The 27999-nt window shown below is 38.4% G+C and overlaps 3 protein-coding genes and 1 long non-coding RNA gene across 5 annotated transcripts; 1 reads left to right on the top strand and 3 right to left on the bottom strand.

Moving 5' to 3' along the window:
* Position 1: 1 nt before the first annotated feature.
* LOC134676407 (zinc finger protein 62 homolog) lies at positions 2-27972 on the bottom strand. 2 transcript variants are annotated; one of them, XR_010099919.1, is made up of 7 exons: positions 27710-27972; positions 25076-25597; positions 24229-24354; positions 23675-23797; positions 22270-22391; positions 20779-22125; positions 2-100 (listed from the first exon to the last, which is right to left on the bottom strand). XR_010099919.1 is itself a non-coding variant. In XM_063534796.1 (6 exons), the coding sequence occupies exons 1-6, from the start codon at positions 27827-27829 to the stop codon at positions 22047-22049; spliced, it is 1092 nt and encodes a 363-aa protein (XP_063390866.1). In that variant the 5' UTR covers positions 27830-27972; the 3' UTR covers positions 20493-22046. The 2 variants fall into 2 exon arrangements, 1 of the variants encoding a protein (XP_063390866.1); XM_063534796.1 differs by lacking the exon at positions 2-100 and having other exon boundaries at positions 20493-22125.
* LOC134676412 (zinc finger protein 716-like) lies at positions 1847-9513 on the bottom strand. The gene is made up of 5 exons (XM_063534800.1): positions 9382-9513; positions 9110-9269; positions 8173-8247; positions 7799-7918; positions 1847-2844 (listed from the first exon to the last, which is right to left on the bottom strand). The coding sequence occupies exons 2-5, from the start codon at positions 9159-9161 to the stop codon at positions 2042-2044; spliced, it is 1050 nt and encodes a 349-aa protein (XP_063390870.1). The 5' UTR covers positions 9162-9269; positions 9382-9513; the 3' UTR covers positions 1847-2041.
* Positions 7546-7716, bottom strand: LOC134676479 (uncharacterized). Its single transcript, XR_010099941.1, has 2 exons — positions 7681-7716; positions 7546-7648 (listed from the first exon to the last, which is right to left on the bottom strand). It is a non-coding gene; the product is annotated as an uncharacterized LOC134676479 (long non-coding RNA).
* Positions 10980-15247, top strand: LOC134676079 (zinc finger protein 596-like). Its single transcript, XM_063534362.1, has 4 exons — positions 10980-11404; positions 12557-12766; positions 13144-13281; positions 13980-15247. The coding sequence occupies exons 1-4, from the start codon at positions 11353-11355 to the stop codon at positions 14990-14992; spliced, it is 1413 nt and encodes a 470-aa protein (XP_063390432.1). The 5' UTR covers positions 10980-11352; the 3' UTR covers positions 14993-15247.
* Positions 27973-27999: the final 27 nt, after the last annotated feature.

Below are 27999 nucleotides of genomic sequence, written 5' to 3'. Positions count from 1 at the left end.
CAAAATCCAATCTGTAATGACGACACAAATACATAGAAAATGACACACGTCAAAGACAAATCTTGCAAACCTCGATCTCTTTTTGTGTACGGACGAGTGACTAGTGTCCAGTGGCGGATTTGCAGTCTTTGCCGCCCTAGGCCCCAAGCCTTGTAGCCGCCCCTTTCTCAGCATCAGCACCCATCATATTGACTACATTTAGATCAGGCAACGAAAAGATATATGTATTATAGAGGGAAATGCTTGGGACACATTTTTAACTTAGTAACTTTTTTGGACTCGTTAGGAGGTGAACATATCAAAAGTCCCCTTGACCGGGGGTAGGGGGGTTGGGTTTGAAGGTCACATTTTTTGTTTTTCGCTTATTATATCTCAGAAACTATACGTCCTTGTGACATGATCATAGGAACATAGGTTATACAAAAAAAATAAAGAACTTATTAATTTTAAGTGACAGTTTTACCAATAACGTTGACTTTTTGTGTACCTACAAAAACATTCAAAAAATCAAAAAAGGCTATTGCCTATTTTCTCGAATAACTGCTAAACTACTTATCCTAGAATTATTAAAAAAAAATTGAGATTCTTACAATGAGCTCTTTGATTTAATATGTAACACGATTATAGTTTGAAAAACTTTATTTTAAATTTTTCTCATTTACCCCCCAAAAATGTCCTCCATATTTAAAATTCATTTATTTACGTTACACGTCCATCTTTGGGTCACAAACTTACATATGTGTGCCAAATTTCAACTGAATTGCTCCAGCAGTTACGGAGAAAATAGGCTGTGACAGACGGACAGCCAGACGCACGAGTGATCCTATAAGGGTTCCGTTTTTTTTTTGCTTTTGAGGTACGGAACCCTATAAACGGGGAACAAGGCGCGAAGGCGTCAACAATCTGCGAAATCGACGTCACACTCGCATTCGCGGCTTCGCGCCGCGATTCGCGCACTAGTGTGGAGGGCCCTCAAGATACTCGTATCGTAAAAATTGTAGCTTGTAGCAAATTTAACCAACTTTCATTTTGTATAATGATCAGGTCGTTAGAACGCATAGTTTCCGAGATATAAGCGAAAAACTAAGATATAAGTCAAAAATTGTGTTTCAAGCATTTCCCTCTATAGGTACCTACCTTTTTTTGAGAATTCGTTGCCTGGCCTAATTTTGAGTTATTTTTAGTTATCATCAGGTAGTTTTTTGTCACAATTTGCCGCCCCTAATATCTCGCCGCCCTAGGCCCGGGCCTACTGTGCCTTATGGGAAATCCGCCACTGCTAGTGTCACAACACGCACACTAACACATTTTCGTTGAAGTATGTCATTGTATTCTGAGAGATGAGAAGTCGGATTTGTCGCTCGACCGATCCGCAATTTGTACTGAGCGAGCAAAATCGATAAATCCAACAATTACTTGAGACTAAAATATAATAATTGTATTTAAATGTAATTTAACGTATGATATGTAAAGAAAAGTATTACATGTGAAATGTAACACTTTCTTTTTGTAAATTTGATGTCCCCGACCTCTTTTTATAACAAAAAACCGAGCAAATAGGCATTTTTGTGCAGCAGTGTTCACGCGCGCGTCTGGACTCGGTCTAGTGAAAAATCCAATGCAACTAGTTTTATTACCCGCGCTAGATTAGATTGACGCGCTAATCTTGTACCTCGGCAGAGGGGAAATAGTGCGAATGCCGCCTCCCTTCCGTGTTGCTCGAAGATTACATCTCTATATACGTCAGTCATAATGTGTCAAATAACGCAAATAGCCATGCACGAAGTATACCACTAATGGTATGATTTAGCGAGATTGTGTATGAATAAAATCCGTAGTTGGCATATTGTTTTAAAATTTCTATTCGTTCACAATGTTGAATGCATAACAATAAACAACTCAGAAACATAAAAATCTTCTTTATTTACTTTTAATAAATACTACATTTTATAATTTTTATACCTGTTAGTCTTTCGACCGCCAAGTGCTATATATAATTAAGTTCTTTCAATATTTTATTTCTTAACCGACTTTAACGTAATTATAAGTGAATAAGCTTATGTGCCTTATAATTGCCTAAAAACGCGAACTTCTTCAAACAATATTCGCATGAGTATGGTTTTTCACCTGTGTGTACCCGCCGGTGGTTGTTAAGAGTGCTCACCTGCGTGAACCGCTTGCTGCAGAACTCGCACTTGTGCGGCTTCTCCCCAGTGTGAATATACTCGTGTATCCGCAAGTTGCTCGAGCTCGTAAACTTCTTCGGACAATTATTGCAAGAAAATATTTTCTCACCACTGTGATTTCGCTGATGGACATTTAAACTACTTGTCGTTGCAAATTTCTCGTCACATAGCTTACACGAGAATGTCTTTGCACACCTTTGGCTTGATTGATGTCGTTTCAAATGGCTAGGTGTCGCAAATGCTTTATTGCACACTTCACACGATATTTCCCCGGCGTGAATTCGCTTATGTTTCTTCAGATAGTATAAAAGTGCGAATTCCTTGTTGCAAATTTCGCATGTGAATGGCTTGTCTCCCGTGTGGCTTCGGATATGGCTTTTTAAATGTTCAAAATCGTCGCATTTTTCTTGGCATATCTCGCAGGTAAATTTCTTTGGCCGCGTAGTGCTCTGACAGATGATATTAGGGTTAGGTTTTGTGCCAGGCAGACACATCACCATGTGACGTATTAGACTACGTTTGTGTGCGTATGCTCTCCCGCAGTTCTCACAGACGTTCTCTGTGTTTTGTAGAGAGTCAATGTAAGTTTCCTCTTCAGAGTTTGTGGTGTCGGCGGCGTCGTGATCGCGAAGCGGGGGCGTAGAGGGGCGAGATATGTCTGAAACAATACTGGAAATGAGAGGGGTATTTGACTAAAATAAAGAGACTACACTAACTTCAGACAGAGAGAGGGATGATTTTTTATTCCGAAAGCACCAAATTTTAAAATAACAAGTTAGTACTTAGTTGAATAAGTTACGACTTCTTAAGTAACTGAGAATAATAGGCTATACCGGTCGTCAAATTTTACTTCGCAACGCACACGGTCGTATTATAGTATAGTTTGTAAAAGGACTGTCTCATTTCAAACATAGACAGAAAGAATCATACTTTGTCTTACACTAGTACTAGCACCGAAAAGAAAAGGATACGTATAGTTTTTAGGGTTCCGTAGCCAAATGGCAAAATACGGAACCCTTATGGATTCGTCATGTCTGCCCGTCTGTCTGTCCGTGTATATCACAGCCACTTTTTTCCGAAACTATAAGAACTATACTGTTGAAACTTGGTAAGTAAATGTATTCTGTTAACCGCATTAAGATTTTTACACAAAAATAGAAAAAAAAAAACGATAAATTTTGGGGGTCCCCCATACTTAGAACAGAAGCTCAAGAATATTTTTTTCATCAAACCCATATAGGCCAAGCAATAAGAAGTTATAGAGGGAAATGCTAGGAACACAATTTTTGACTACGTAACTTTGTTTGGACTAGTTAGGAGGTGAACATATCAAAAGTCCCCGGCCGTAGCCCCGGTGCTGGGGGGTAGAGGGGGGAAAGAAGGTCTCATTTTTCGGTTTTTCACTTATATCTTGGAAACTTTGCGTCTTAGCGACATGACTACTAAGACAAACCAAAAGCTGATAAAATTTGTTACAAGTTTTATTCAGCCAAGTTTTTCGATATCTTGAATAGTTTTTGAGATATCCGCTCTTGAAAGTTTATTTAGGGCTTTCAATTTTATCTTGATATCTACATTAGTGGGTGTACCCTTGTTTTGCCGACAAACTTTTCATCGAATATTATTTCATCGACAACGATTCATCGAAACGTTAGTACTAGTAATATTGTTTGGCGTTATTTTGTTTCATATACTATTTATTTCAATTTTTCTTACTGCGTAGAAATACTATTCATCGAATATTACTTGATCGCTGATTCGTTTCAAATTATTTTAATTGGCACAACTACTCAACATTGCAATTCATTTGTTCGACGTATTACTTTAATACATTTTTCTGTTGTAACAATTTTAGGTTTCGGTTAGGTTAGAACTGCGACCCCACACAGAAACGAACGGCTATCAAAGTCATTTTAGGTTAGGTTAGAACTGCGACCCCACACAGAAACGAACGGCTTTAAAAGTAGGTTTAGGTTAGGTTAGAACTGTGACCCCACACAGAAACGAACGGCTTTCAAAGTGGGTTTAGGTTAGGTTTGAACTGCCACCCCATACAGAAACGAACGGCTTTCAAAGTAGGTTTAGGTTAGGTTAGAACTGCGACCCCACACAGAAACTAACGGCTTTCATAGTAGGTTTAGGGTAGGTTAGAACTGCGACCCCAAACAGAAACGAACGGCTATCAAAGTGGGTTTAGGTTAGGTTAGAACTGCGACCCCACACAGAAAAGAATGGCTTTTAAAGTAGGTTTAGGTTAGGTTAGAACTGCAACCCCACACAAAAACGAACGGCTTTCAAAGTAGGTTTACATTAGGTTAGAACTGCGACTCCACACAGAAACGAACGGCTATCAAAGTAGGTTTAGGTTAGGTTAGAACTGCGACCCCACACAGAAACTAACGGCTTTCAAAGTAGGTTTAGGTTAGGTTAGAACTGCGACCCCACACAGAAACTAACGGCTTTCAAAGTAGGTTTAGGTTAGGTTAGAACTGCGACCCCAAACAGAAACGAACGGCTATCAAAGTCAAATATTACATATTGTAATAATATTATGCGTAATAAATTTTATTAAATGCAATCCTAAATGAAATAAGAAAACCCGTAAAGAAATACCACGATATAAACTATATACGAAATAACTCGAGTGCCAATTAAAAGTCCCAGATTTAAATTTACTAGTATCAATTCTTCGACGCAGTGACTTGTCGATGAAATGAAAATACTTGAAACGTTGTCTTCGAAATAACATTCGATGAAATGTCTGTCGGCAATTCAAAGGTAAACCACATTAGTGACGCTGCTAGACCGTGTTTGGTATCATTTTCGTATGAATCGGGGGTGCTGAATTCAGTTTTGGTATCACATTGACACCATTCCTAAGAAAAAACATATAAACTTTAAACAAATACCTTTTTTTTTAAATTCCTCTTCACGCTTAAACCGCTCAACCGATTTAATTGAAATTTGGTATACAGATATTTCGAGTCCCAAGACAGGACATAAGATACTTTTTATCTCAATAATCACCCTTTAAAGTTGTGAAATGGAGTATGGGGGGAATTCAACTTCGTCGACGAAACTGAATTCCTGAGGTTAACCCTTTGACCGCCGTTGTCCGGTATACAAGACAACGATAGGACGATACGCTGGCGCCGTCGTCTTGTATACAAGACACAAATTCAACCACTGAGTTAATGTGAAAATAATAACAATTGCAATTTCATTTACACTCTTGTTCATATTTTAGGTCTTTGTTTTTTCATTTATTTGCTTTTTAAGCAGCTATATAAATCCATTCTTTTATAATAAGGCATTAAAAAAAATTGCTCCAATTTTCAACGTTTTTCATGTTCCTTGTCGCCGTTGTCTTGTATAAAAGACAGCTAGGGATGGGAATGTTAACTCGATATGGGAATTTTTAAAGTAAATATAAAGTCAGAAATATGTTTTTATTTGCAGCATATGTTTTTAAGCAGTTGAACACTTGTTAATCGCCACTTTTTTTAACGAATAGTAGGTAACTACTTACTAGAATACGTAGAACGAGAGTCAGATAGGCATAACTATATGTAAAGTTCAGGCAGCTTCTTTAGCTGTATAAAGTAGACTCAGACAAGTAAATTTGCCCTTGTAGATTGTGGACTATTTAATTGCAGAAGAGATAAAAAAAAAAATTGATGTTATTTTATAGCTTAGTGGGAAGGGATACACCGCAGCGAAAACTTCGCACAATAGTGGTACATTTGTACCAGTGGTATTTCCATCTGGACATACCTGTTTATCAGACTTTAGTTTTTTGTTATAACATTGAAATTAATGTGTTATTTTTTTTTCATAAAAAGTCGTTGAACGTTTATTTGATAAGAGTTTATAGATTAATGTAAACCAAACTGAAATTAAAATGATAGATTCTAATTCCGGAATAATATCTTCACTCATTAAAAATTCAACCCACGTGTAATTTTCACTAAAACAGTTCCGGTATATTGACTGTATCGACACCAGATGCGCAGCTTTAACGTTACGCCAATAAAGTTTACGTACCGACAAGCGCTTACGCCGTTGACCTAGAGACTATTATTACTTAATCCGCGCGGAAACGGTCCTTGTCGGTCTGCACTGCGGGCAGTCCATGCGCGCCGTTGTCTTGTATAAAAGACTTCTCGCACAGCCTAGTGCGGTGATATCACGTCTTGAATCGACATTGTTTAGTGGTTGTTTTTTATGTTAAATCCCTGTATTTTAAACATTTTCGGGTGTAAAACATATGTTTAATTTTGGCAATTTGGAATGAAATTAAAACAGGATAAGAACAAAGCTAAATTAAAAAGATTTTTACCATAAATTGTAAATATCGATATCACTATTTGAAATCCCTAAACTTTTTATTACTTGTTTACTTAAAATTTGCTCTGGCGTGTGAGTGGACGTCTTTGCGGACTAGGTCCGGCGGCCAAAAGGTTATACTGCTCAAGGTAAGGTTTGAAGTCATGTTTGGTATCATTTTCATCTAAATCACAGATGTATTCCGTCCTAAATTTCATCTAAACCGGTTCAGCGGTTATTGACTCCCCATACAAACTTCCACCCCACTTTTCACACCCTCAAAAGATGCTTTTGGTTATTAAAACTATCCTATGTTCTGTGTCGAGACTGAAACTATTTCTATACCAAATTTCAACGAAATTGGTTCAGCAGTTTAAGCGTGAAGAGGGATTTAAAAAAATATATTTTTATAAATTTTGGTTTTACTTCGGAATAGTGTCAATGTGATACCATATATGAATTCAGCACCCCCGATTTATACGAAAATGATACCAAACATGGCCTAACAGCTTCACTGACGTAGATATCAAGATAAAATTAAAATCCCTAAATAAACTTTCAAGAGCGGGTATCTCAAAAACTATTCATGATATCGAAAAACTTGACTGGATAAAACTTGTAACTAATTTTATCAGCTTTCGGTTTGTCTTAGTAGTCATCTCGCTAAGACGCAAAGTTTCCAAGATATCAATGAAAAACCGAAAAATTCGACCTTCTTACCCCCCTCTACCCCCCAGCAGCGGGGCTACAGCCGGGGACTTTTGATATGTTCACCTTCTAACTAGTCCAAACAAAGTTACGGAGTCAAAAATTGTGTTCCTAGCATTTCCCTCTACAACGTTTTTTGAGCATTCATTTCTTGACCTAATACGTGTGGGGTATCTATGGATAGGTCTTCAAAAATGATATTGAGGTTTCTAGTATCATTTTTTTCTATACTGCATAGTTTGCACGAGAGACACTTCCAAAGTGGTAAATGTGTCCCCCCCCCCCCCCTTGTAACTTCTAAAATAAGAGAATGATAAAACTAAAAAAAATATATGATGTACATTACCATGCAAACTTCTACCGAAAATTGGTTTGAACGAGATCTAGTAAGTAGTTTTTTTTTTTAATACGTCATAAATCGCAAACCGCTATTTTATTATGTTACTGGCTGTTACGGAACCCTTCATGGGCAAGTCCGACTCGCACTTGGCCGCTTTTTTTGTTCTTATTTACTGACAAATTTGGTTTAACAAACTATTTCTGTTGCACAAGATCATATTAAAAAGCAAGTAGGTAACCGTGAAAGGTGTCGATCTCGGGCAGGAGCACACCCTCGGGCTCCACGGCCACCTCGAACCTGTACTCGCCGGCGCCGTCCGAGCCGCTGTCCATCCTTAAAGGGTCTTCTACCTCCTTGTCTACACAAACAATCATAAGTTGTTGATGTGAGTAAATTATACAATTAAAAACAACAACTACTTCACAATTTCAGCACGGCGCCACACATAAGTGCAATTAGGCCTTTTTAACCCCCTACCACAGAATAAATAATAGTACAGCTTGGCAAAAAAACAGTAGAAATTAAAACCTTAACCTAGGGTGCCGTCAGCAGCGGGTCAGGTTCCAACCTACGGGTGGTCAGGGCCAGAGGTCATCTTTATGAACATCTTACCCGCAGTATTGTCCACAGGCTCTACACAGTCTGGATCCAGGGCCACCTCATATTCAAACTCGTCTTCAGATTCTTCTGGAATCACAAGAATAATTAAGAATAAGAATGGTTTATTGCGACACACATTTTTGCCACTCCTTTTGTGGCAAAAGGAGATCTGGAAAACCAAAAGACCGTTGGAATAACGACATCAAAAGCACAGCGGGCACAGACTGGATGGAGAAGGCAAAATACCGGGACGATTGGAGACAGTTGGAGGAGGCCTATACACAAAAAGGGGCCATGTCTTAATTAAAATTGATTGTTTTTAACTTTATTTTATGTAAAACAATATAAAGTCATGGAAATAAAGACTATATTATTATTATTATTGCCACATACATGAAAATAATATAGAGTTAGGATTACTTACATAATAATATACAACCGAGTTAACAACAATTATCAATTTATACAGAGCAAAGGTGAGAAGATTTTTGTATTAGTCAAAGGGTTCCAGTCTCAGCGTGTGTCAGGCCTAGATGCCCAGCGCTGGTTTTCAGACTGGTCCCAGACTAAGGACGGTCGGAGGATGTTACATTATTTATGACAAATATCAAAACTTTTGCCGACGTTTAGAATGTATTTAACATGACTGATTTAGCAGATAACTTACAAATTAAAATAATACATTAAAAATATTAACAAGTTGAATTGAAATGAGAGAGAAAATGAAACACAGCGCAGGACGCTCAACTTTGCATGCATGGAGATTTTAAGGAGGCTGTCTTTTTTATAGGACGGGTTTGATCAAAATATAACCCGATCATCTTCGAACACAAATTATATCTCTAATCTTATAGTTTCAGTTCTTTTGTCAATTGAGTCGCTTAATTTCAAACTCGGGTAACTCTTAACAGATTTTGTCAACGCATGTAGCACTTCTATAGGATCCTACCTTCTATGACAATAACACACTCGGTAGCCTCCACGCCCGCCGCCTCCGACATACTGCCTCGACCTCCAGTCCTCCGTCACAAGAAACTGTCTTCGTTCCGTCTCGAAAATATTCGGAAGGTGAGTCTGGACTGCTGGGCTAGAAGCCTGCGTTCGGCAAGCTGTAATAACAAGCTATGTATTACGCGGAGCAAGATACAATGAAAAATGAATGAAAACTTCATCGATTAGTCGAGTTATTAAAGCTCTATATAACACGATATTATACTATACTTGTGGAGATAGCAGCTTCTAGGGCTTTTACTGGAAGAGTCAGTGTTAATGAGAGTATTATATTCTAATTACATGGTTATTTTAACTTTAAAATATATCAATTTGGTCTTTGGGATGCCTGGGGAATGGCAATAAATGACGTTAATGACATTTTTACTTTTTTTATTTTATGGCCTGGTAACGAGACCTATAAGCCAACACTTTATATTTATATTATATTCTTTGCACTGCACCTCATGTACTATAAATATCTTCTTTGCAAGTCACTCCTTTGCTCCCTAGCAAAGAATATAATACTCACTAGGAGAAGAACGGTAAATCCATACAAAAAAATGTCCCCAACCGTTTATACGTTTATACTACTGGCGCCCTCGATGTGTACCAATGGAACTAAAGTTAACAACCGGTATAGCCTGGCGGGTATTGGTATTATAGGTATATAGTAATTATGTTGATAAACATATTTGTTATCTTCATATCACGAAATATATGAAAGATGCAAATATTACCCCTTGTTTGTGGTGTTATCTATTGATTTAAATAAAAGGCATATTTATGTTTATAACATTGTATTATGTTTTACATATAGAAATATACACTGAAAATTAAACCCTGACAACTTAATAAAAATAGACATTAATAAAGCGCATTCACAAAGTTTTCAGTATACCTAGTATTATACAAATAACATTAGGCATGCCTACCTATTACACTTTACACACAGATACACTACACTTTACACACGGCATTTTACACATATTTCTAACTTGTATTCATACATTTCTTCACGGTTAATTAATACGCTTTCCAGATGCGTTATGACTCGGTTCCTTCTGAACCCACTAAAGCTGTATAAATTTCACTTTAACAGCCGTTGCTCCGCTTTTAGCACATTTTCTATGTGCATTGCTGTAATCTATGTAGGTACAGACTTACAGTCTTAAGTGGTTGTACCGCTACGTTGTATTTATTATTTAAAGATTTAATAAATAAAATGTTCGTTATGAACTTTAACCACAGCAGTTGGACAGAGTCATTGACAAATATATTTTTTTATTATGGTGGGTAGACGTAGGTACCTACCCTCCATATAATTTATGAACATTGATAAAGACAGTTGGAAGCAAATATTCATTATAAAACTTAATCGCGTGTAATTAAGTTTTAAGCGTTTTAAGTCCCGTTTTATGATTAATTATGTATAAAATTCGTGATAATTTAAATCAGAGTTGGGAGCAATGTTGCTGTAGAAAAATGTTTTTATTTTTATTACTCGCAACTTTTTCTCGGAGGCCAACGCACACATAGAAGCTTCAGGCGCACACATGCGCAATTATTTGGGGACATAACAGTGAACAGGCCTTGCTCCCTAGCTGCTCTTTCACGTTTAAATCATCTTTATTCTTATAAGATTATATTTTTTTCACGGATCATCAGATTGGACAGTGTAAAAATGCTTTAAGTCTACGCAAAATAATTGCAGTAATTTTGTAATTTTACTATGGCAACTTCAATTTTTGATCGTCATTAATGACTGCATCTGTCACCGCCTCGTCAAACGTCAAACCAAATATCAAATTCTATTCTTTTTTCTTTCCATTCTTTTCATCTTTTGTATATGGTACTCATGTGTTTTATTGGAGCGTAGCCATAGCATGGTATCGTAAATAACTTATCCATTTGCTTATTGCCTCGCCTACACACAACAACTTCAATCACAGGAGCAGCGGTATTTACTATAGTAATTTCATCAAATTTAATACTATGCTATACTGCAAGCTATTAGTCACAGCCGGTCACAGCACAGCGTCCCGACCAAAGAGTATAATAATTTAAGTGTTGCAAAAGGTAAAAGAGAGCCAACTCGCGAGTAAATGTCAAAAAGCGTGGACACTAACGCTTCTAGCGGATTTTTGGCAGAGAAACAGACACTGGATTTTCTAGTGAGGCGTAGAGGGAAGTGGCAGCAGCATGTCATTGGAAGCACGCGTGAAAGAGGAGCGTCAGGAATGCACGGAACCGGGTATGTTTCCCGAAATCTTATTCGTGTAATGCTGATTCAAGAAGAACCGGACAAGTGCGAGTCAAACTCGCAGTCCAAGGGTTCCACACTTTTTGTATTTGTTATTTAATTATAGCGGCAACAGATATACATTCTATATATCGCGGTATAATATATAATATAATTTATAATAGGGTCCCGTTTTTACCCTTTCCCTAAAAACCAGGGGTCGGAAAACTGTATTTGGTCCATACAAAAATACCCGTATTATTACGTTCTTTTTCGTTCTTTGGTTTATTATTTCATTTTTAATAGGACAACCTAATAATATAAAGTTGTTACCAAAGTACATGATTCAGTTGTACGTAAAGAGCATAAAATAATTCTAAATATTGGGCTATTACGAGGTTTTTAACAAATACCGGTTTGAAGCCTTTGACGATGCTAGACCAGTGTAACTGTGGTTCTATCTTGTGATAAATTAAAATTCCAAGTTTGTCTGTGTCGGTATCTTGGTATTGTATTGATAAAAAATGAAACGTTATTTGCATGATTTGTGTAAATAAACATTTGATAGTAAATAGATGCGCACATATTTATGGAGTAATAGTGTGTAATTACAGATGCCCCGAATAGTGAATTTGGCCTAATACCGAATACCGAATATTCGGCCCCCCTCTCGGCCGAATACCGAATATTCGGCATGACATGCGTACATTTTGAGTCACAATTATTACGAAAACTGTTTGCCAACAAAGCACAACGTTTGCTAAGATATATTTCTATGTTGAACAGAATTAATGAATGTAGTTAGAGTAAATCAAATCAGACACATGATAAAAATAAAATATTTAAAAATCAACAAATGCCCTAAAACGTGCCTTCGTATTTAACCACTTTCCAAGAGTACATTTTAAATATTAAATATACCTAGTTTTTGATTACTTTTTTGTGATTTTTTTATTTTTAGGTCGGTGCAACAGATATTCGGTATTCGGCCGAATAGGAGGCAACATTCGGCCGAATACCGAATATTCGGCAAAGTGGCCGAATAGGCCGAATACCGAATAGTTGCCGAATATTCGTGGCATCTCTATGTGTAATTACTTAATATAACCCAATTAAATGATTTAGTTGATTTATTGGAATTTTATACATATTGTCATTTCACAGTTTTTGTAAAGGTGGAAGTGGAATATGAGGCTCCAGATGAGGTGCATGTGAAGGAGGAGCCCCTTATCGAGGACAGCGTCCCTTATGGTCAGGACGGCGTCCCATTTGATGGGACAGATGACTCGTGTGGCCAGTACTCCGATCATGTGGTCAAGCTTGAGACTCCACAGCTGGAGCAGTCGCAGTTTGATGAAGACGACAATCTTTATGGTAACAACACACACACACACACACACAGAACACACACAAACACACAAACACACAGAGTTTACAGAAGTAAATGCTGTTATATCTTGTGAAGTCATGATTTTAGAATCCCAGATAGCAAAAGGAAAGAGAGCCCTAACTTGTCCTCGCGTTCTCCCGGCATTTTGCCACGGCTCATGGGAGTCTGGGGTCCGCTTGGCAACTAATCCCAGGAATTGGCGTAGGCACTGGTTTTTACGAATGCGACTGCCATCTGATCTCCGGATTGAAAGTCGCACGCTCTTACCGCTAGGCCACCAGCGCTCTTTTAATAAGTAAGAATGTCCAATAATTATTTATTTAAATTTATTTGTTTATAATATTATGGTGTTGTTTGGCAGGCGGGGTCGGAGTTTTGCCTGAGCAGACCACAGAGGGGGTTGCAGGAGCGTCCGGGGGGAGCGCGGGGCGGGGCGAGCTTATGCTGGTCCTAGAGCCCCTCACTATGCAGGTGCACACGCAGAGGATCAAGCCTCAAGGTAGATGTAGATGTAGTGTAGGGACGCCCGGCCGGAAGCAGGCAGGCTGTCGATCGCTTGTCGCGTTCATTCAGCCCGGTTCCCTGGAGTTGGAGCTGCAGGTCCTGGCGGCATTCCCACACTATTCTCCTCAAGTCTTCTGGTTTTCCTGCAGAACAGAAGGACATCTTTGCCTCAGCCTCAAGGTAACTATATGTCTATTCGATGATCTTTGCTACCATTCATACATAATATGGTTTATTATTGAATTAAAAATATTTATTTCAGATTTACATACATATTTGTTAGTATAACTTTGGAACTAAAGTTAATTTTTGTACATAATATAATAATTACAACTACCGCTACTAAGGGGGCCGCTAGGGGCTACGTACTGTATTTAAGTACCTTTTGAATACATAAAACTAGTTTTTATGTTGCTTTATGTTACTTTCTTTAACAACTTTCATGTTACATAGCTTTTTTAAAATTGATAGTTTAAATTTTTTAATGGTGCGTTTTTGACCTATGTTTTTTTCTATCGAGTGAAATTGTTTTGTTTAGGATTTTTTTGCATAAGGCATAAGGGAGTCAGAATTTGTGCAAAATTGAACCCTATCACTTTGAAATAAAGTTCAAAATCAGGTGGGAAATATATTCCCACTGCCTTATAAAGGCTTAACAAATCAAATTCTACATGTTCGCATGACTTGTTTCAGAGGAAGGGAGCGCGGGGGCGCCGGCCGAGCGACGGAAACCGAAGAAAGAGCACATATGCCCAATATGTACCAAGAACTTTAAAGACTCCACCAAATTAAAGGAACACATGAGGTGTCACACTGGTGAGAGACCCTACCCCTGCAATATTTGTAAGAAGGGGTTCATAAAATCCGGCGATTTGAGAAGACATGAGCGCTCTCACACGGGGGAAAAACCGTATTCCTGCAAGTTGTGCCAAAAAGTGTTCTCGGAATCAACCACTTTAAGACGACACGAACGGATTATGCATGGCGAGAAACCTGGAGACTCACCGGTGAAAAAATACAAACGACGAACCAATATCAAGGAAGATGTGACGGCCAATGTGGGTGGCAAACCCTTCGCCTGTGAAGTATGCCAGAAATCGTTCATCCGCGCCTGCGATCTAAAGAGACATGAGCGCGGCCATACGGGTGAAAAACCATATTCTTGCGCGATGTGTGATAAACAGTTTTCGGAATCTACCACTTTAAAAAGGCACGAGCGACAGCACACCGGAGAACTACCGAAGCCACGCGAGAGCCTAGAGGCGAGTATAAAAGCGCGCACGTGCCAAATATGCGGGAAGTTGTTCAAGAAATCGACTATATTAAAAAACCATATAAGAACTCATACAGGGGAGAAGCCTTACCAGTGCGCAATGTGCGACAGATTGTTCGCACAACATTCCAACTTGAAATCACACGAACGAACGCACACCAATGAAAAGCCCTACATTTGTCATGTATGCAAGAAGCAGTTCTCACAACATAGCACTCTGAGGAGACACGAGCGCACCCACAGGAACGAGAAACCATACTCCTGTGAGATATGCAACAAGACTTTCACACAGAGCAGTACTGTCAAGAGTCATATGAGAATACATACTGGCGAGAAGCCATATTCGTGCGCGGTGTGTAATATGATGTTTACGACTTCGAGTATTTTGAGAAGACATGAACAAACTCATACAGGGGAGACGAGCACCGATTGAGTCGGAAGGAGAGATGGACCAAATATTATAGACTTTGCCGAATACAAATATTCGGTTCAGATGATTCGGTTGTGCTAAAACTGCCTAAAACGCTGTAAACAAGTTCATACAGGTCCGCGATCTGCATTCCGCACGTGTTTTTGACCCTTCCCCTCTGGACCGGCCGGGAATGTTTGTGAAAAGACACGGAACCGTCTTATGCTTGACCTGAAAAGCACCCGCGCCAGCTAGCGGGCGCCCTTAAAAAGGAATTTGTTTATTCAGTAAATATTCGGCATTTTATTAAAATTTTATTGATATGCAAGTTTCGTTTTTTTTTCTCGCAAGTGTGTTGAAAAACGTCGTATGAAACACGTGTGCATTGGTGTCAAACATGAATCTAATACCCCCCATAGATACCCCAAAAGCTCCATACAAAATCACTGAGGGCCCAAATTTTCATACTTACAAAAAGTGCCTGAGGAAAAATGGGCCGTGTACATTTTAGGATTTAAAAATCTCCCGTCTCTCCTACTATCCTGATTGCAAACCTTACAAGTCTGTGACTCCTGTCCTATCTACTGGGTACTCCGGTGTCTCCGGCAGGCTGGTTAATGGTTTGCACGCGTGCTTTGTTTGACTTAGCAGGGTCAAACAGAAAACTGTGTTACGTCTCTCCTGTAGACATACACGAAAGTTAAGGGCTGTAAAAGTTAATTTTCTTATTTAACCCTTATCCACGTGAAAAGTTCCTCCTATTATTTAGAGAACTATGCTGCACAAGCTGTTAACTATTGCCCACAGGAAAGAAAAATGTACAGTTCGCGCGAACACGCTAGTTTCCTCTTTTCTGTTTGACCCCGCATCTGAGGAAACGCGTCTGTTACGATCAGGACAGGTATGGCCGTTAGGTGGCGACAGCGCCACGCGCGGCTAATGGCTAGCCACCAAAATTGGTGTGGAACGAATGTACTTTTAGCTCCCTGTAGCAAAGCGGCGATATATATCGCAGAGTGAGCCACGCGTGTCTCGAGTCTTAGCCGGTGTGATGTGACACTGACGGTATCGTCTTGGGTCGTCCCATTCGTTTTTCGTCAAGTTCTTAAATTAGTCCTATTCTGCTTTCGTCACTCATAATACATTGAAAGCCACTGGCGATTGGAACGAGTGTAGAATGAGTGACAAATGCAGAATAGGACTAATTTAAGAACTTGACGAAAAACGAATGGGACGACCCAAGACGATACCACACTGACATAGTGCACCGACTCGCTGCCGCTTAGGCTCACCAGAATGGAATCACCAGAGTCATGCGAGCTCCCAGTGCTATTTTGCCTCATCTTCGCCTCCCCCTCGTAGTCTCTTCTTCCTAGTACTTGCTGCAGGATCTGCTGGCTAAAGCTACCCCAAGTATCAGAATCAGAGTCTATCGGAATCTAGGTACAGTTTTTGTAATTATACGATTTTGCAGTATGGGGTCATCCATTAATTACGTCACACCAATTTCTAGGTTTTTTGACCCCTCCCCCCCTTGTCACACTTGGTCACATTTGGCAAACCCCTCCCCCCCTAGTGCCACGTCAAATTTTTTCTACGAAATCGCCAAATCGAATTAAGTAAGTACCTAAGTATTATTAATATTTTATCAAAATATTTTTGACGATATAAATATTAGTAATTTTATAACCCAAAACTGCTTAGGAAAGAAAATTAAACGATTAAAAACTATTTTCGTTTTAAAAACTTGTTATTTAAATGTACAGCGAACTAAATAATTTAAATAAATTTTCGGTTACTGGATGAAGTTAAAGTGACGTCACAAAGTTTGTGTCTCCCCCCTCCCCCATGTCACAATATGTCACATTTTCTTGACCCCCTCCCTCCCCCTAAACGTGTGACGTAATTAATGAATGACCCCTATGACCTAATCATAATTAAATACTCAATGTCACACGTGATTGAGCTAAGCCATGGAACAATCACAGAGACTCATAAAACTATCTTCATCTGAATTGGATACGCTTAAATCTGACAATATTATTCATTTATCGTGTTCGGGGCTTGTAACTGTGCATTACAAGATACAAGATATTTATTCATAAACAATGTCAATTGTGTTTGAATACATAGAGTAGAAGCATAAACATTATTCTGAAGTAAATTATTTGAATTACAACAACATTTACACTAAAATAAGTTCATGAAATACAGCAACATTTCACTGACTGTGGTTTGAATTCGAAACTCATCAAGTCATTACCACGAGTCTGCTCTAAGTGTCTTAATACGCACAGAGCGTAAGATAGAACTAAAAGTGAGTAGTTATAGAGCTATGTGCTACTTGGGTGTGCATTTCACTGACTGTGGTTTGAATTCGAAACTCATCAAGTCATATGTATGTATGTATTTACTTTATTGTACATAGAAATATAAACACGAGAAACACAGTTACAGAGTCAATTAAATACAACAAAGGCGAACTTATCCCTGAATGGGATCTCTTCCAGTTAACCTTTGAGGAAATGAGTAGAACAGAAGTAACGATGAATGACAAACAAAGCAAAAGTGTACAATCCCTAAAATAAATAAAATGCACGTTTTGAATACACATTACTCCAAATATACATAAATAGAAATATAACAATACAAGAGTACATATACATATAATATATATAGGTATAAATAAAAATAAATAAATACTCAACATATAATATAAATAGATATATAGATATTATTTCGAACCAGAAAAGTAAAGGAAATGAAAGAAATAGGTAGGTCATTACCACGAGTGTGCTCTAAGTGTCTTAATACGCACAGAGCGTAAGATAGAACTAAAAGTGAGTAGTTATAGAGCTATCTGTGCTACTTGGGTGTGCATTTCACTGACTGTGGTTTGAAATCGAAACTCATCAAGTCATCATCGCGGTATCCCGGCAATTTGAAACGGCTCATGGGAGCCTGAGGTCCGCTTGGCAACTACATAATCCCGAGAATTGGCATAGGCACTAGTTTTTACGAAAGCGACTGCCATCTGACCTTCCAACCCTCTGGGTTGTAAACTAAACCTTATCGGGATTAGTCCGGTTTCCTTCACCGAAAGCGACTGGTACTTAAATATCATTGATAGGTATGTATTTCGTACATAAGTTCCGAAAAACTCATTGGTATAAGCCGGGGTTTCAACCCGCGACCTCCGGATTGAAAGTCGCACGTTCTTACCGCTATGCCAGGAGCGCTTCAACACCTATTTTTAACTACGAAATATAAACACATTTATAAATAAAATGTTGATTTGCAGGCCTGTCTTTGCATCATAGAAGAATGGAGAGCGTCTAACTACCAGCTTACACCACACCGAGTGCGAGCTACCGCAGAGACTTAGCTTGTGTTAGTCACAGACAAAACATCCTCAAGACTGAGCATAGTCGCGCTACCCCCTCTGCCACGTATACGGTAAATTTACTCCATGTTCGAGTCGTAAGTGTCTTTGTGTGACGTCCGTGTCTTTGAACGGACCAATCACGGCACGGGACTTCGCTCACCTCGTCCCGCGCACCCCCGCATTTTTGCTCATGAAATAATTGCTCTAAACTCAGTCTAGAGGATTCCTAGTCTATGGTGTTAGTTAACCTTTTCGACGCCGTGTCAAACACAAAAGCTGTCACTCGGACGCCACGTCAACCAAGTGTCAAAACTGAAATTGAACTTTATGCATATGCACGTAGGTCTACGTTGCTCTGTGATCTGTGACCGATTATTCCGTCTTTGGCGTCGGACCTGCGGTGCCGATATATCGGTCATTGGTGTCCAAAAGGTGAAACGTAGAATTACCATTTTGGTTTGAAGATTCATTTAACTTTGTCATCATCATCATCATCATCTCAGCCATAAGACGTCCACTGCTGAACATAGGCCTCCCCCTTGGACCTCCATTCGTACCATAAGGTAAATTCAACGATGCCTTTTTGCGCTCTATGTTTAAGTAATGTCAAAAAAAATAATTGGGAAGATCATTTAAGTAGCATCCTCCATTCAAACTCATTAGCTGCATATTTTATTTCGTTTGATTTCTGTGGCCGCGTATTAACCTACAGAGTATGCGGAACTGACGAGGTGCAATTTTCCGCGCCTGAATTGTATATGCTTACGTTGTCTTCAAAATTAGAAAACATCATAAAAACAAACCTGCGTGGACACGTTCATTTGCAAGCAATCTTCAAATACTACGCTAATTTTCTTTTAATTAAAGAGAATAGAGAGGAGATTATACCATTCTCTTCAGAAAATATTACAGTTAGTCAAAATTTTAAATTTAACGAGTTGTATGAAAACGTTATTATTGATGTTAATAAGAAAATCAAAAAATTTAAAGAACGCAACAGGGGGTGGACTTTCTTATATAATGCATATATAGAAATTATGTTAATAAATAACGACCAAGGAGTATGGTGTAAGGGACCATTGTAATCTGTATGAAATTAAAAAAATAACATCATTCTGTCGCAGATAGTCTGCTCTGCAGACCTTCTAAATTCCTTTGGCAACTAATAAAATGCGCTTGGGCGCGGACTCAGTACGGTGGGCATATTTCACCTTTTATGTTATAGTTCGTTTTTTTAGCATTAGAAATAAGGCAAACAATCTTGATGTGTCTTTTAATTAAAAAACGTTTTAAAAATAAGTCATGGCAAATATGTAACAATTACGAATCTAATACGATCATTTATATTATTCTGCTTTCATAAGTAATAGTTACTAATTTTTAAAAAGCGTTTTTTAATTAAAAGACGTCAAGATCGCTTACCTTCTTTCTAATGCTGTAAAAACGAACTATAAGTATGATGGTTTTGGCTATTTTTAGTACCTTGTATATTATATAGTGTAACGCGGTAAATAATATAATATGTGTATTGAAACAAAATATGATAAGATATATTTTTTATTTAAGTAAGTACCTTAACAGATTAAATCAAATTCATAAATCACATTCGCCAACAAACTGTCGTTCGCCAACAAACTGTCATGCAGTTTGGCGAAAAAATATGTGTAATATATTGCTGTGTATTTTTTATTGAGTAAATAAATTAAAAAAAAAAAACAAAATTAAATCGTCAAATGTATGAGCTATAAGAATATCAAAATAAAAATAACATTCTAAAATAAATCTGTATCTATAAAATTTAAATAAGTTAAATTATTCGCACGATTATTTCTCATAAAAATTACAATACAATACAAATACTCTTTATTGCACCCCTCAATAAAATAAGACAATACAAAAGAAAACAGAAATACAGGCAGAGGTAAACAACAGGCGGTCTTATCGCTAAAAAGCGATCTCTTCCAGACAACCTTACTCACTCTCAAATCACTCTTAAATTACTTACTCTCAAATTTAATATCACGTTAAATAATATAAATGTTAGCTAATAACATTATTTTCTGTTAGACCGTATTGCAATTCAAGCAACACCGAGAAGGGAGACGGCATTTTAGGGTTCCGTGCCCAAAGGGTAAAACGGGACCCTATTACTATGACTCCGCTGTCCGTCCGTCCGTCTGTCACCAGGCTATATATATCTCACGAACCGTGATAGCTAGACAGTTGAAATTTACACAGATGATGTATTTCTGTTGCCGCTATAACAACAAATACTAAAAAGTACGGAACCCTCGGTGGGCGAGTCCGGTACAACTGTACCTATAGCGATGCGTGACTCATCCGAACACAAAAAGAGATCGAGGTGTGCAAGATTTGGGGTTGTCTTTGACGTGTGTCATTTTTTATGTATTTGTGTCGTCATCACAGATTGGATTTTGTATGTAGTGAGTGAGAAGTGCGACTGTGTACACGTTTCCCCCCGCGAAAAATGGCAGAATGATTTGTACGGTAATATATCGCTTGGGTAATGAGGTTAGTGAACATATCATGAAAGGTTTATAATACACCCAAGGCCAAAAGTATGGAAACAACGTTGTTTTCTTTAATGTATCATGTATCTATCTTTGTTGTATATTTGTATCCTAAAATTTGCATTGGGCAACCCCAAAATATTAAAAATTCCCGCTACATATCAAAATATCCTAAAATATTGTAGAAAAGATAAAAAAAAGTTAGGACAAAGATGATAGTTGAGAACAGTCTTGTCAAAAGGGCTTATTTCTCTATGGACACCATACAAAAATCCTCCTCTCTATCATAGCCAGCATTTGAGTAATTTACTATTCAAATGTTATATTATTAATTTTAATATATTGTTTTCAAATCGTCAATGAATAATATAAAATCAAACTTTTCTATCAAAGTATAAGCTTGTCAGCTTGTTTCCATACTTTTGGCCTTGGGTGTACGTGTGTTATAAAGCAGTGTATGTAACTGTACATAATTACGCATTAAAACACTCGTACGTGTGATACTACTATGAAACTCACTGCGTTCGTTTCATAAACCCACACTCGAGTTTTAATGCAATTAATTATGTAACAGTCACATAAACTACTATAACGTGATATTAAATTTCCCTTCCGACATGTCGGAAGACGGCGTTGCTCGAAGGTATTACAAGACGCTTCATACACGGTGCAACATGAGGAAACCGAATAATTTTAACAGCGTATTCCTGATCATATTTAGAGACAAAAATGTCCTATAAACTTTTTTGAAATTCGCCTAGTTTCAGAAATATTATTAATTAAAAGAGAAACAAGTTTTTATTGTTACCTAGTCTAAAAGGCCTTTTCGCTGGTGATGTTGCTACTACGGGACGTAGTCTAAATATCCTCATTGATAGATGTCAAAAAGTGACAAGTAACACTTTGCAATAAGTAGGTTCTACGAAAAAAAAATGTAAAAATCAATTTTAAGTGACAAGTTTTTATGTACAAATTTATTTTTTATGTACAAATACAATCAAAAATTTGAAAAAACAAAACAATTTTTTGGCGAAATTGACCTAAACTCACTCATATTACATTTTTTACTTTTATGATCTCAGAAATGCGTGTTTAAAATTATTCGATTTCCTCATGTTACACCGTGTATATTCTATTATACATATTATTGCTCTGAAGACTGTCACGCTATCTTGCGCCGGATAATCGCGTCGGGCTCCGGAGGCAGCCCGTGGATTCGCTGCACGTGACGCGCTACGTTCCTGAAATAAAATATAAATATTAACTAATAAAACCGAAAAGGTATTTATTATTTAGAGTGGAGACTTATTTTTAGTTTTAGTTTCTTTTTTGGGCACCCCGCCATTGCTGTATACATATTGTATAGATGTTATTGCCCATCATACCTCCGCCTGGCGAAGCTGTTCTCGCAGAGGGTGCACTGGAAAGTGTACCGCGGGGCTCGATGGCGCGAAGCGTGAATCCTCATCAGAGTGACGGATTTAAACCGCGCCGGGCATACCGTACACTGCAAAAAAATATTAAAAAAACGTAAATCCATACTAATATTATAAAGGCGAAAGTTTGTCTGTCTGTCTGAGGCACAGACAAAACATCCTCCAGACTGAGCATAGTCGCGCTACCCCCTCTGCCCCGCATACGATAATTTTACTCCATGTTCGAGTCGAAAGTGTCTTTGTGTGACGTCCGTGTCTTTGACCGGACCAAACACGGCACGGGACTTCGCTCACCTCGTCCCGCGCACCCCCGCATTTTTGGCAGTAGATAGTTTGAGTCCCGGGGAAGGACATAGGATAGTTTTCATGTCGGAAATCATCCCTGAAGAGAGTGCAACGGGGGGTGGAATTGAAAGAGTTAATGAATTGCCTAATAATTGAAGCAACCAATGCGCGTATAATATTTTAAACTTTCGCGTTTTGAATACATATTAACTCACATTATAGACGGGTCTAACGCGAATTATATTCAATTACCTTGATTTACCGACGTTTCGACACAGGTTTCACTGGTCGTGGTCGCGGCTGACTGATGTCCCAGCAAAATGTCAAAACAGAGATTTGTGATTTCGCGTTAGACCCGTCTATAATGTGAGTTAATATGTAACCAATGCGCGTATTGAATGATTGCTATTAGCATTATCCAGGCGCTATACCTGCTTTAGGGGTCATCCATTAATTACGTCACACGAATTTCTAGGTTTTTTGACCCCCTCCCCCCTCCTTATCACACTTGGTCACATTTGGCAAACCCCTCCCCCCTAGTGTGACGTCACATTCTTTCTTCGAAATGCCAAATCGAGGTAAGTAAGTACCTAAGTATTATTAATATTTTATCAAAATATTTTTGGCGATATAAATATTAGTAATTTTATAACCCAGAACTGCTTAGGAAAGAAAATTAAACGAATAAAAACGATTATTAAATGTACAGCGAATAAAATAATTTAAATCAATTTTCGGTTACTGATGAAGTTAAAGTGACGTCACAAAGTTTGTGTCTCCCCCCTCCCCCATGTCACAATATGTCACATATTCTTGACCCCCTCCCTCCCCCTAAACGTGTGATGTAATAAATGGATGACCCCTTAAATGTGATGTTACCTCAACAGTACATTATGATGTTACCTCAACAGTCTTCTCAGGTATATGGTTATGGCGTGCATGTAATATTGTTGTTGGCTAATTCTACAGTTATCTCATGCATATGGCGTGCGGGTACTGTAGATACGAGCTGCGATGGAAGCTGCACTGCTCGCATGCGTATGGTTTTCTCACCTTCGTGAAATGTTACCTGAACAGTTTTCTCAGGCAGATGAATGGCGATGTGTTGTAGATATGAGCTTTTTCTGTGGAAGCCCGCGCCGCACTGTCCGCACACGTAAGGTTTCTCGCCAGTGTGTAGCCTCTCGTGAATCTGGAACCATAACGACGTACTTGGAAGTTAAAAAATATTGTTGTATTAAGCAGAAACGTCTGCAAGCGGTGCATGCTTTGAAATAGAGGAACAGAGAAGAATTCCCTAATTGGCTACCTTCCTACTAGTCAAATCAGCTTCTTTTTTAGAACTGTCAAAACGATTTACTAATATGGAATTTAGATGACGTCACAGTCAACTGACCTACTTTTTATACTTCCATCCGATTTATTAAATATAAATTATGTTTAAAAATAACTGCTATCTATGTTTTTCTAATAATTATCAGGTGCTTTATTTCGTGCACGGTGTGAAATAATTTATTTTAAGTATAGGAAAGTACTCAATTGAATACCAAACGTAGCGAGGGATTGAAAGAAGAATCTTGAGCATAGTGAAGGATTCAAGTGGAACGCCAAAGGTGAAAATACCTTGACTTGCTCCGCGTTGGACGCTCGGTAGTCGCAGTATGAGCACTTGTCAGTTTTCTCGTAGCCGTGCTTTGCTCGACAGTGCATCAAAAGCAGGCGACGGGTTATGAATTTCTTGCCGCAATGCTGGACAACAGATTTTTCAATAACATTAATATTGTAGAGTTAGACCAACAAATGGAGTGGTCATTAACAGGCGTTCCCCTCTGTCGAAAAAAGGCGGCCAATGGTCAACCACATGTCAAACACATGTATGGACGGACGTTTATCTGGCACGGCTATGTTGACGTTACATATACATTTGATGTGCCCCTCCCCCGCAAAAAACGGCAGACTATTTTGTACTGAAAATTATAGACATGGCGTCTCCGTTGGTTACATCCTCTAAGAACAAAAGTCTGTAACGATTTTGATAGCATACGCAGTGCATGTGTCACATTCGCCTATTCATTTCATTATAAGGTTTCAATAACTGGCCACCTTATACTAAAATGAATTCTATTTATAGGTGAATAGAATTCATTTTTAGTTTAGGTCGGCCAGTTACTAAAAGTGGCCAGTTACTGGCGAATTATCCTATGTCAAGTCATAATGTCATAGAAGTTTGACGTTTAAAATAAGACTTGAAGGAGAAGAAAAACGTTTATTTAACGCGAGAACATAGTTCTTGAAAAACCTATAGAGAAAGCTCTTAGGGCCAATACAGACGGATTGCAACCCAACTGCATCTCTGCAGTTGGCGTGCTGTTCCCATACCTATTGCAGTTGGCTTGCAGTCCGTCCGTTTTAGCCCTAGGCTGTATTCAGGTAAATTCAGAAATAGGGTAATCCCGAAAATCGTACATACCTCACAAACCACATCAAAACCAGTATGTATTTTATAATGATTCCTAATCGACAGTTTTGACGTCAAGATCTTATGGCAATATTCACATTCTATTTCTTCTTTTACCTTCTGTCCGTTCATCTCTTTCTTTTTAACCCTCCTCTTTTTTACTTCTTTTTTAACTTTTTCTAAAATAACCTTATTATCTGTGGTCTCTTGTACTTTGTTTTCGGTTTCTATATTTTTTATATCATCAATATTTTCTGTACACTTATTATCTAAAGTTTCTTCTGCTAATTGTAGTGTATTTAAGGTAATATTGTCATCATAGTCTTTAAAATCATCGTCTACATATTCTGAAATATCTATAGATATTGTATCGGGTTTGTTAAATTCTTGTTTTATGTTGTGAGTGTTATCGTTAAGTCTATTTCGGAGTGTTATTTGGGCGAGTTCACATTTTTTACGGAACTTCATAGTTTCGTTTATGAATGATACGCAGGGCTGGCAAACTTCTTGAGGTAAACAGTCATTGACCTCAACCTAAAACAGAGTTAGAATATTTCTAAATAATTGTAGAACAATTTTTGTTGAATCTATTAATATAAAGCAAATAATTGATTTGATTAGTCTGAATATGTTAATAGATCAATAATACATACTACAGCATAGTAATAGCCTTTATTTCATGCGTTTTTGTTATTTTTAAGGCCAGCGCAAACCGGCGGAGCGTAGCGCAGATCACCGAGGAGCATTTATCCCCCGCGCAGCGCACACCGGCGAGGTAAAATCCCCCGACATACCGCGAGCGCCCGCACAGTCCGTCGCTCGCGGTCGGCGCACCACGGAGCACTTCGGCGCAGGCCGGGGGATGCCGCGGCATGCCGCCGCGTGTACTCTATCACAAGGGATTAGTGACTAGTATGCACGAGTTCTCCCCTGTCGTCCCGGCGCTACTCCGGCTCACTCGGGAGGCCTCGGCGCATGCCGCGGGATGCCACGGCATGCTCTGGCGTGCTCCTCGATGCCGCGGAGTAACAATCCTCCGTGATGCTCCGAGGTCGGTCTCAAAGCATTTAAATTTATACCTGAAGGTAATTGAAATAGGGAAGAAAATACATTGATAATTTTAAAGTGATCTGCGCTGCGCTCCGCCGGTTTGCGCAGGCCTCTACACTTTCATTGGTATTACATTTATTTATTAAATTATATTTTTTTTAACTTTTATTGTTTTTCAATTTATTTGCATTTGCATGCCACGTGTGCGGAAAAGGCCTCCCCCAGTTTTTCCCATTCCTTCCTAATCTGTGCTGTTCACTACATCATAACAACAATATATATGTCTGTAAAACATAGCAAAATATGTTGTAAAGTTTGAAATACACATATTTTTTTATGTGTTTAACTTGAATTGTTTTCTGGTACTTATTGATATCAAAAAATACCTGATATTAGGCTTATTTTGGTCATGAATGAAGGACTCTTAATGAAAGGAACTAAATCTTTCCGCACACTCTTAATCAGTCTTTAGTTCCTTTAGTTCAGTGGTATTGGTGAGCGCTTGACATGAGTGAAAAAGAAAATAAACTGAACGAAATGGTTCACAATGAGCTGGCATGAGTGCAAATGAGTGTGTCAAGCTTTTTAATGCTAAACTGTATAACTTGAATCGTAATTCAGTTGCCGAAGGTTTAAAAAAACTACTGTAAATTCGAGATATATTCATTCCCAGTTTTCAACGCCCAAACTGAACTAAAGGAACTAAAAGACCGAACTAGTTTGATTGAGCGGAGCGCAGTCTGTAGTGACCTAGTAGGCACAAGGCTTGTTCCACAGGCCTACTTGATCTATCCTGATCATTTCTAAAATTTAAAGCTATACCAAAAATTATTGTGTTAGAAATAGGAATTTTTATATTACTTCTACTCAGAATTACGAGCTTTTCCATTTTTACTGAGAAAAAAAGTGTCCCGACAATTTTCAGAGCGTTTAGTTACGGTTTTCAATACAACCTTCTATGACCGTAACAAAACGGACAATAGTTATTTGTACAACAAGAGATCAAAGTTTGATATTTCTTCGAGTGCTTATTTTGAGTCCCGTGCAAGCGAAAGATTCTATAATAAGCTCCAGGGAGCAAAATGCGATTTTGCTCACTGAGTGAGACAAAATTAGTCAGTGAGCAAAATCGCATTTTGCTCACTGTTTTTAAGAAGCAAAGTACCCTTGTTCGAGCTGCTGAGGTGAATAAAAAATTGTATGAAATTTTGGGGATACTTTTTTTCTCGTATTAGGATCGAAAGAGCTGAGTAGAAAAAGTAAAAAAATTCCAAAATCTAGAATGCAAGTTGAGGGTACAACTTTAAATAGAATGCCCTCATATGTAATTATATGAGCATGTTAGACCAGGGTCTCCAAACTTTTTTCCCCGAGGGCCATATTGCCCCTCAGAAAATTTCGCGCCACCGTAGGTTTTTGCAGCGGGGGAGGATGTCTGGTTGCTGCTGTTAGGAACAGCTCCACTCTCAATGAACCCCTGGAGCCTGGCTCCCGCGGGCCGGACAGTGTGCACTCGGTTTGGGTGTCGGCGGGCCGGATTGGAACGCGTCGCGGGCCGGGGTTTAAAACCTCTGGGTTAGAGTGTGTTTAACTTACCTTGACTCCTGTAGCAATTAATATGACATTTGTATAATGCTCACTGTGTTCTGTTTGTAAAAAAATTGGGCTTAACGAAGCGGTGCTGAGGCATGTTCTACAGCAGTTCCAGGAACTCATGTCGAAGTTCAGTCACTCAAAATTACCCCAAAAACTTAGAACGATAGCGTTTTAAGTTATCACAAAGATCTGCCTCGATTGTATAAGCAAATAAAGGCAAAATAACATCTATGAGAAAGTGGCGAAGCTAGATTTTTTGTTTTCATTCCATTGTTGTGTTGTGTGATGTG

The sequence above is a fragment of the Cydia fagiglandana genome, chromosome 24 (assembly GCF_963556715.1).
Source record: "Cydia fagiglandana chromosome 24, ilCydFagi1.1, whole genome shotgun sequence".
NCBI lineage: Eukaryota > Metazoa > Arthropoda > Insecta > Lepidoptera > Tortricidae > Cydia > Cydia fagiglandana.
This window is presented reverse-complemented; position numbering and strand designations above follow the sequence as displayed.

Bases quoted from the DNA above. Each gene is read 5' to 3' on its own strand.
- LOC134676407 (XM_063534796.1), bottom strand. From the start codon at position 27,829: ATGAGTTCCTGGAACTGCTGTAGAACATGCCTCAGCACCGCTTCGTTA. The intron at 25,598-27,709 runs GTAAGTTAAACA...ACTCTGTTTTAG, and splicing joins TAATTGCTACAGGAGTCAAG to GTTGAGGTCAATGACTGTTT. The intron at 24,355-25,075 runs GTATGTACGATT...TCTGTTGTCCAG, and splicing joins GTTTTGATGTGGTTTGTGAG to CATTGCGGCAAGAAATTCAT.
- LOC134676412 (XM_063534800.1), bottom strand. From the start codon at position 9,161: ATGTCGGAGGCGGCGGGCGTGGAGGCTACCGAGTGTGTTATTGTCATA. The intron at 8,248-9,109 runs GTAGGATCCTAT...TTGTGATTCCAG, and splicing joins GTGTGTTATTGTCATAGAAG to AAGAATCTGAAGACGAGTTT. The intron at 7,919-8,172 runs GTAAGATGTTCA...TTGTTTGTGTAG, and splicing joins GCCTGTGGACAATACTGCGG to ACAAGGAGGTAGAAGACCCT.
- LOC134676079 (XM_063534362.1), top strand. From the start codon at position 11,353: ATGTCATTGGAAGCACGCGTGAAAGAGGAGCGTCAGGAATGCACGGAA. The intron at 11,405-12,556 runs GTATGTTTCCCG...GTCATTTCACAG, and splicing joins TCAGGAATGCACGGAACCGG to TTTTTGTAAAGGTGGAAGTG. The intron at 13,282-13,979 runs GTAGATGTAGAT...GACTTGTTTCAG, and splicing joins GCAGAGGATCAAGCCTCAAG to AGGAAGGGAGCGCGGGGGCG.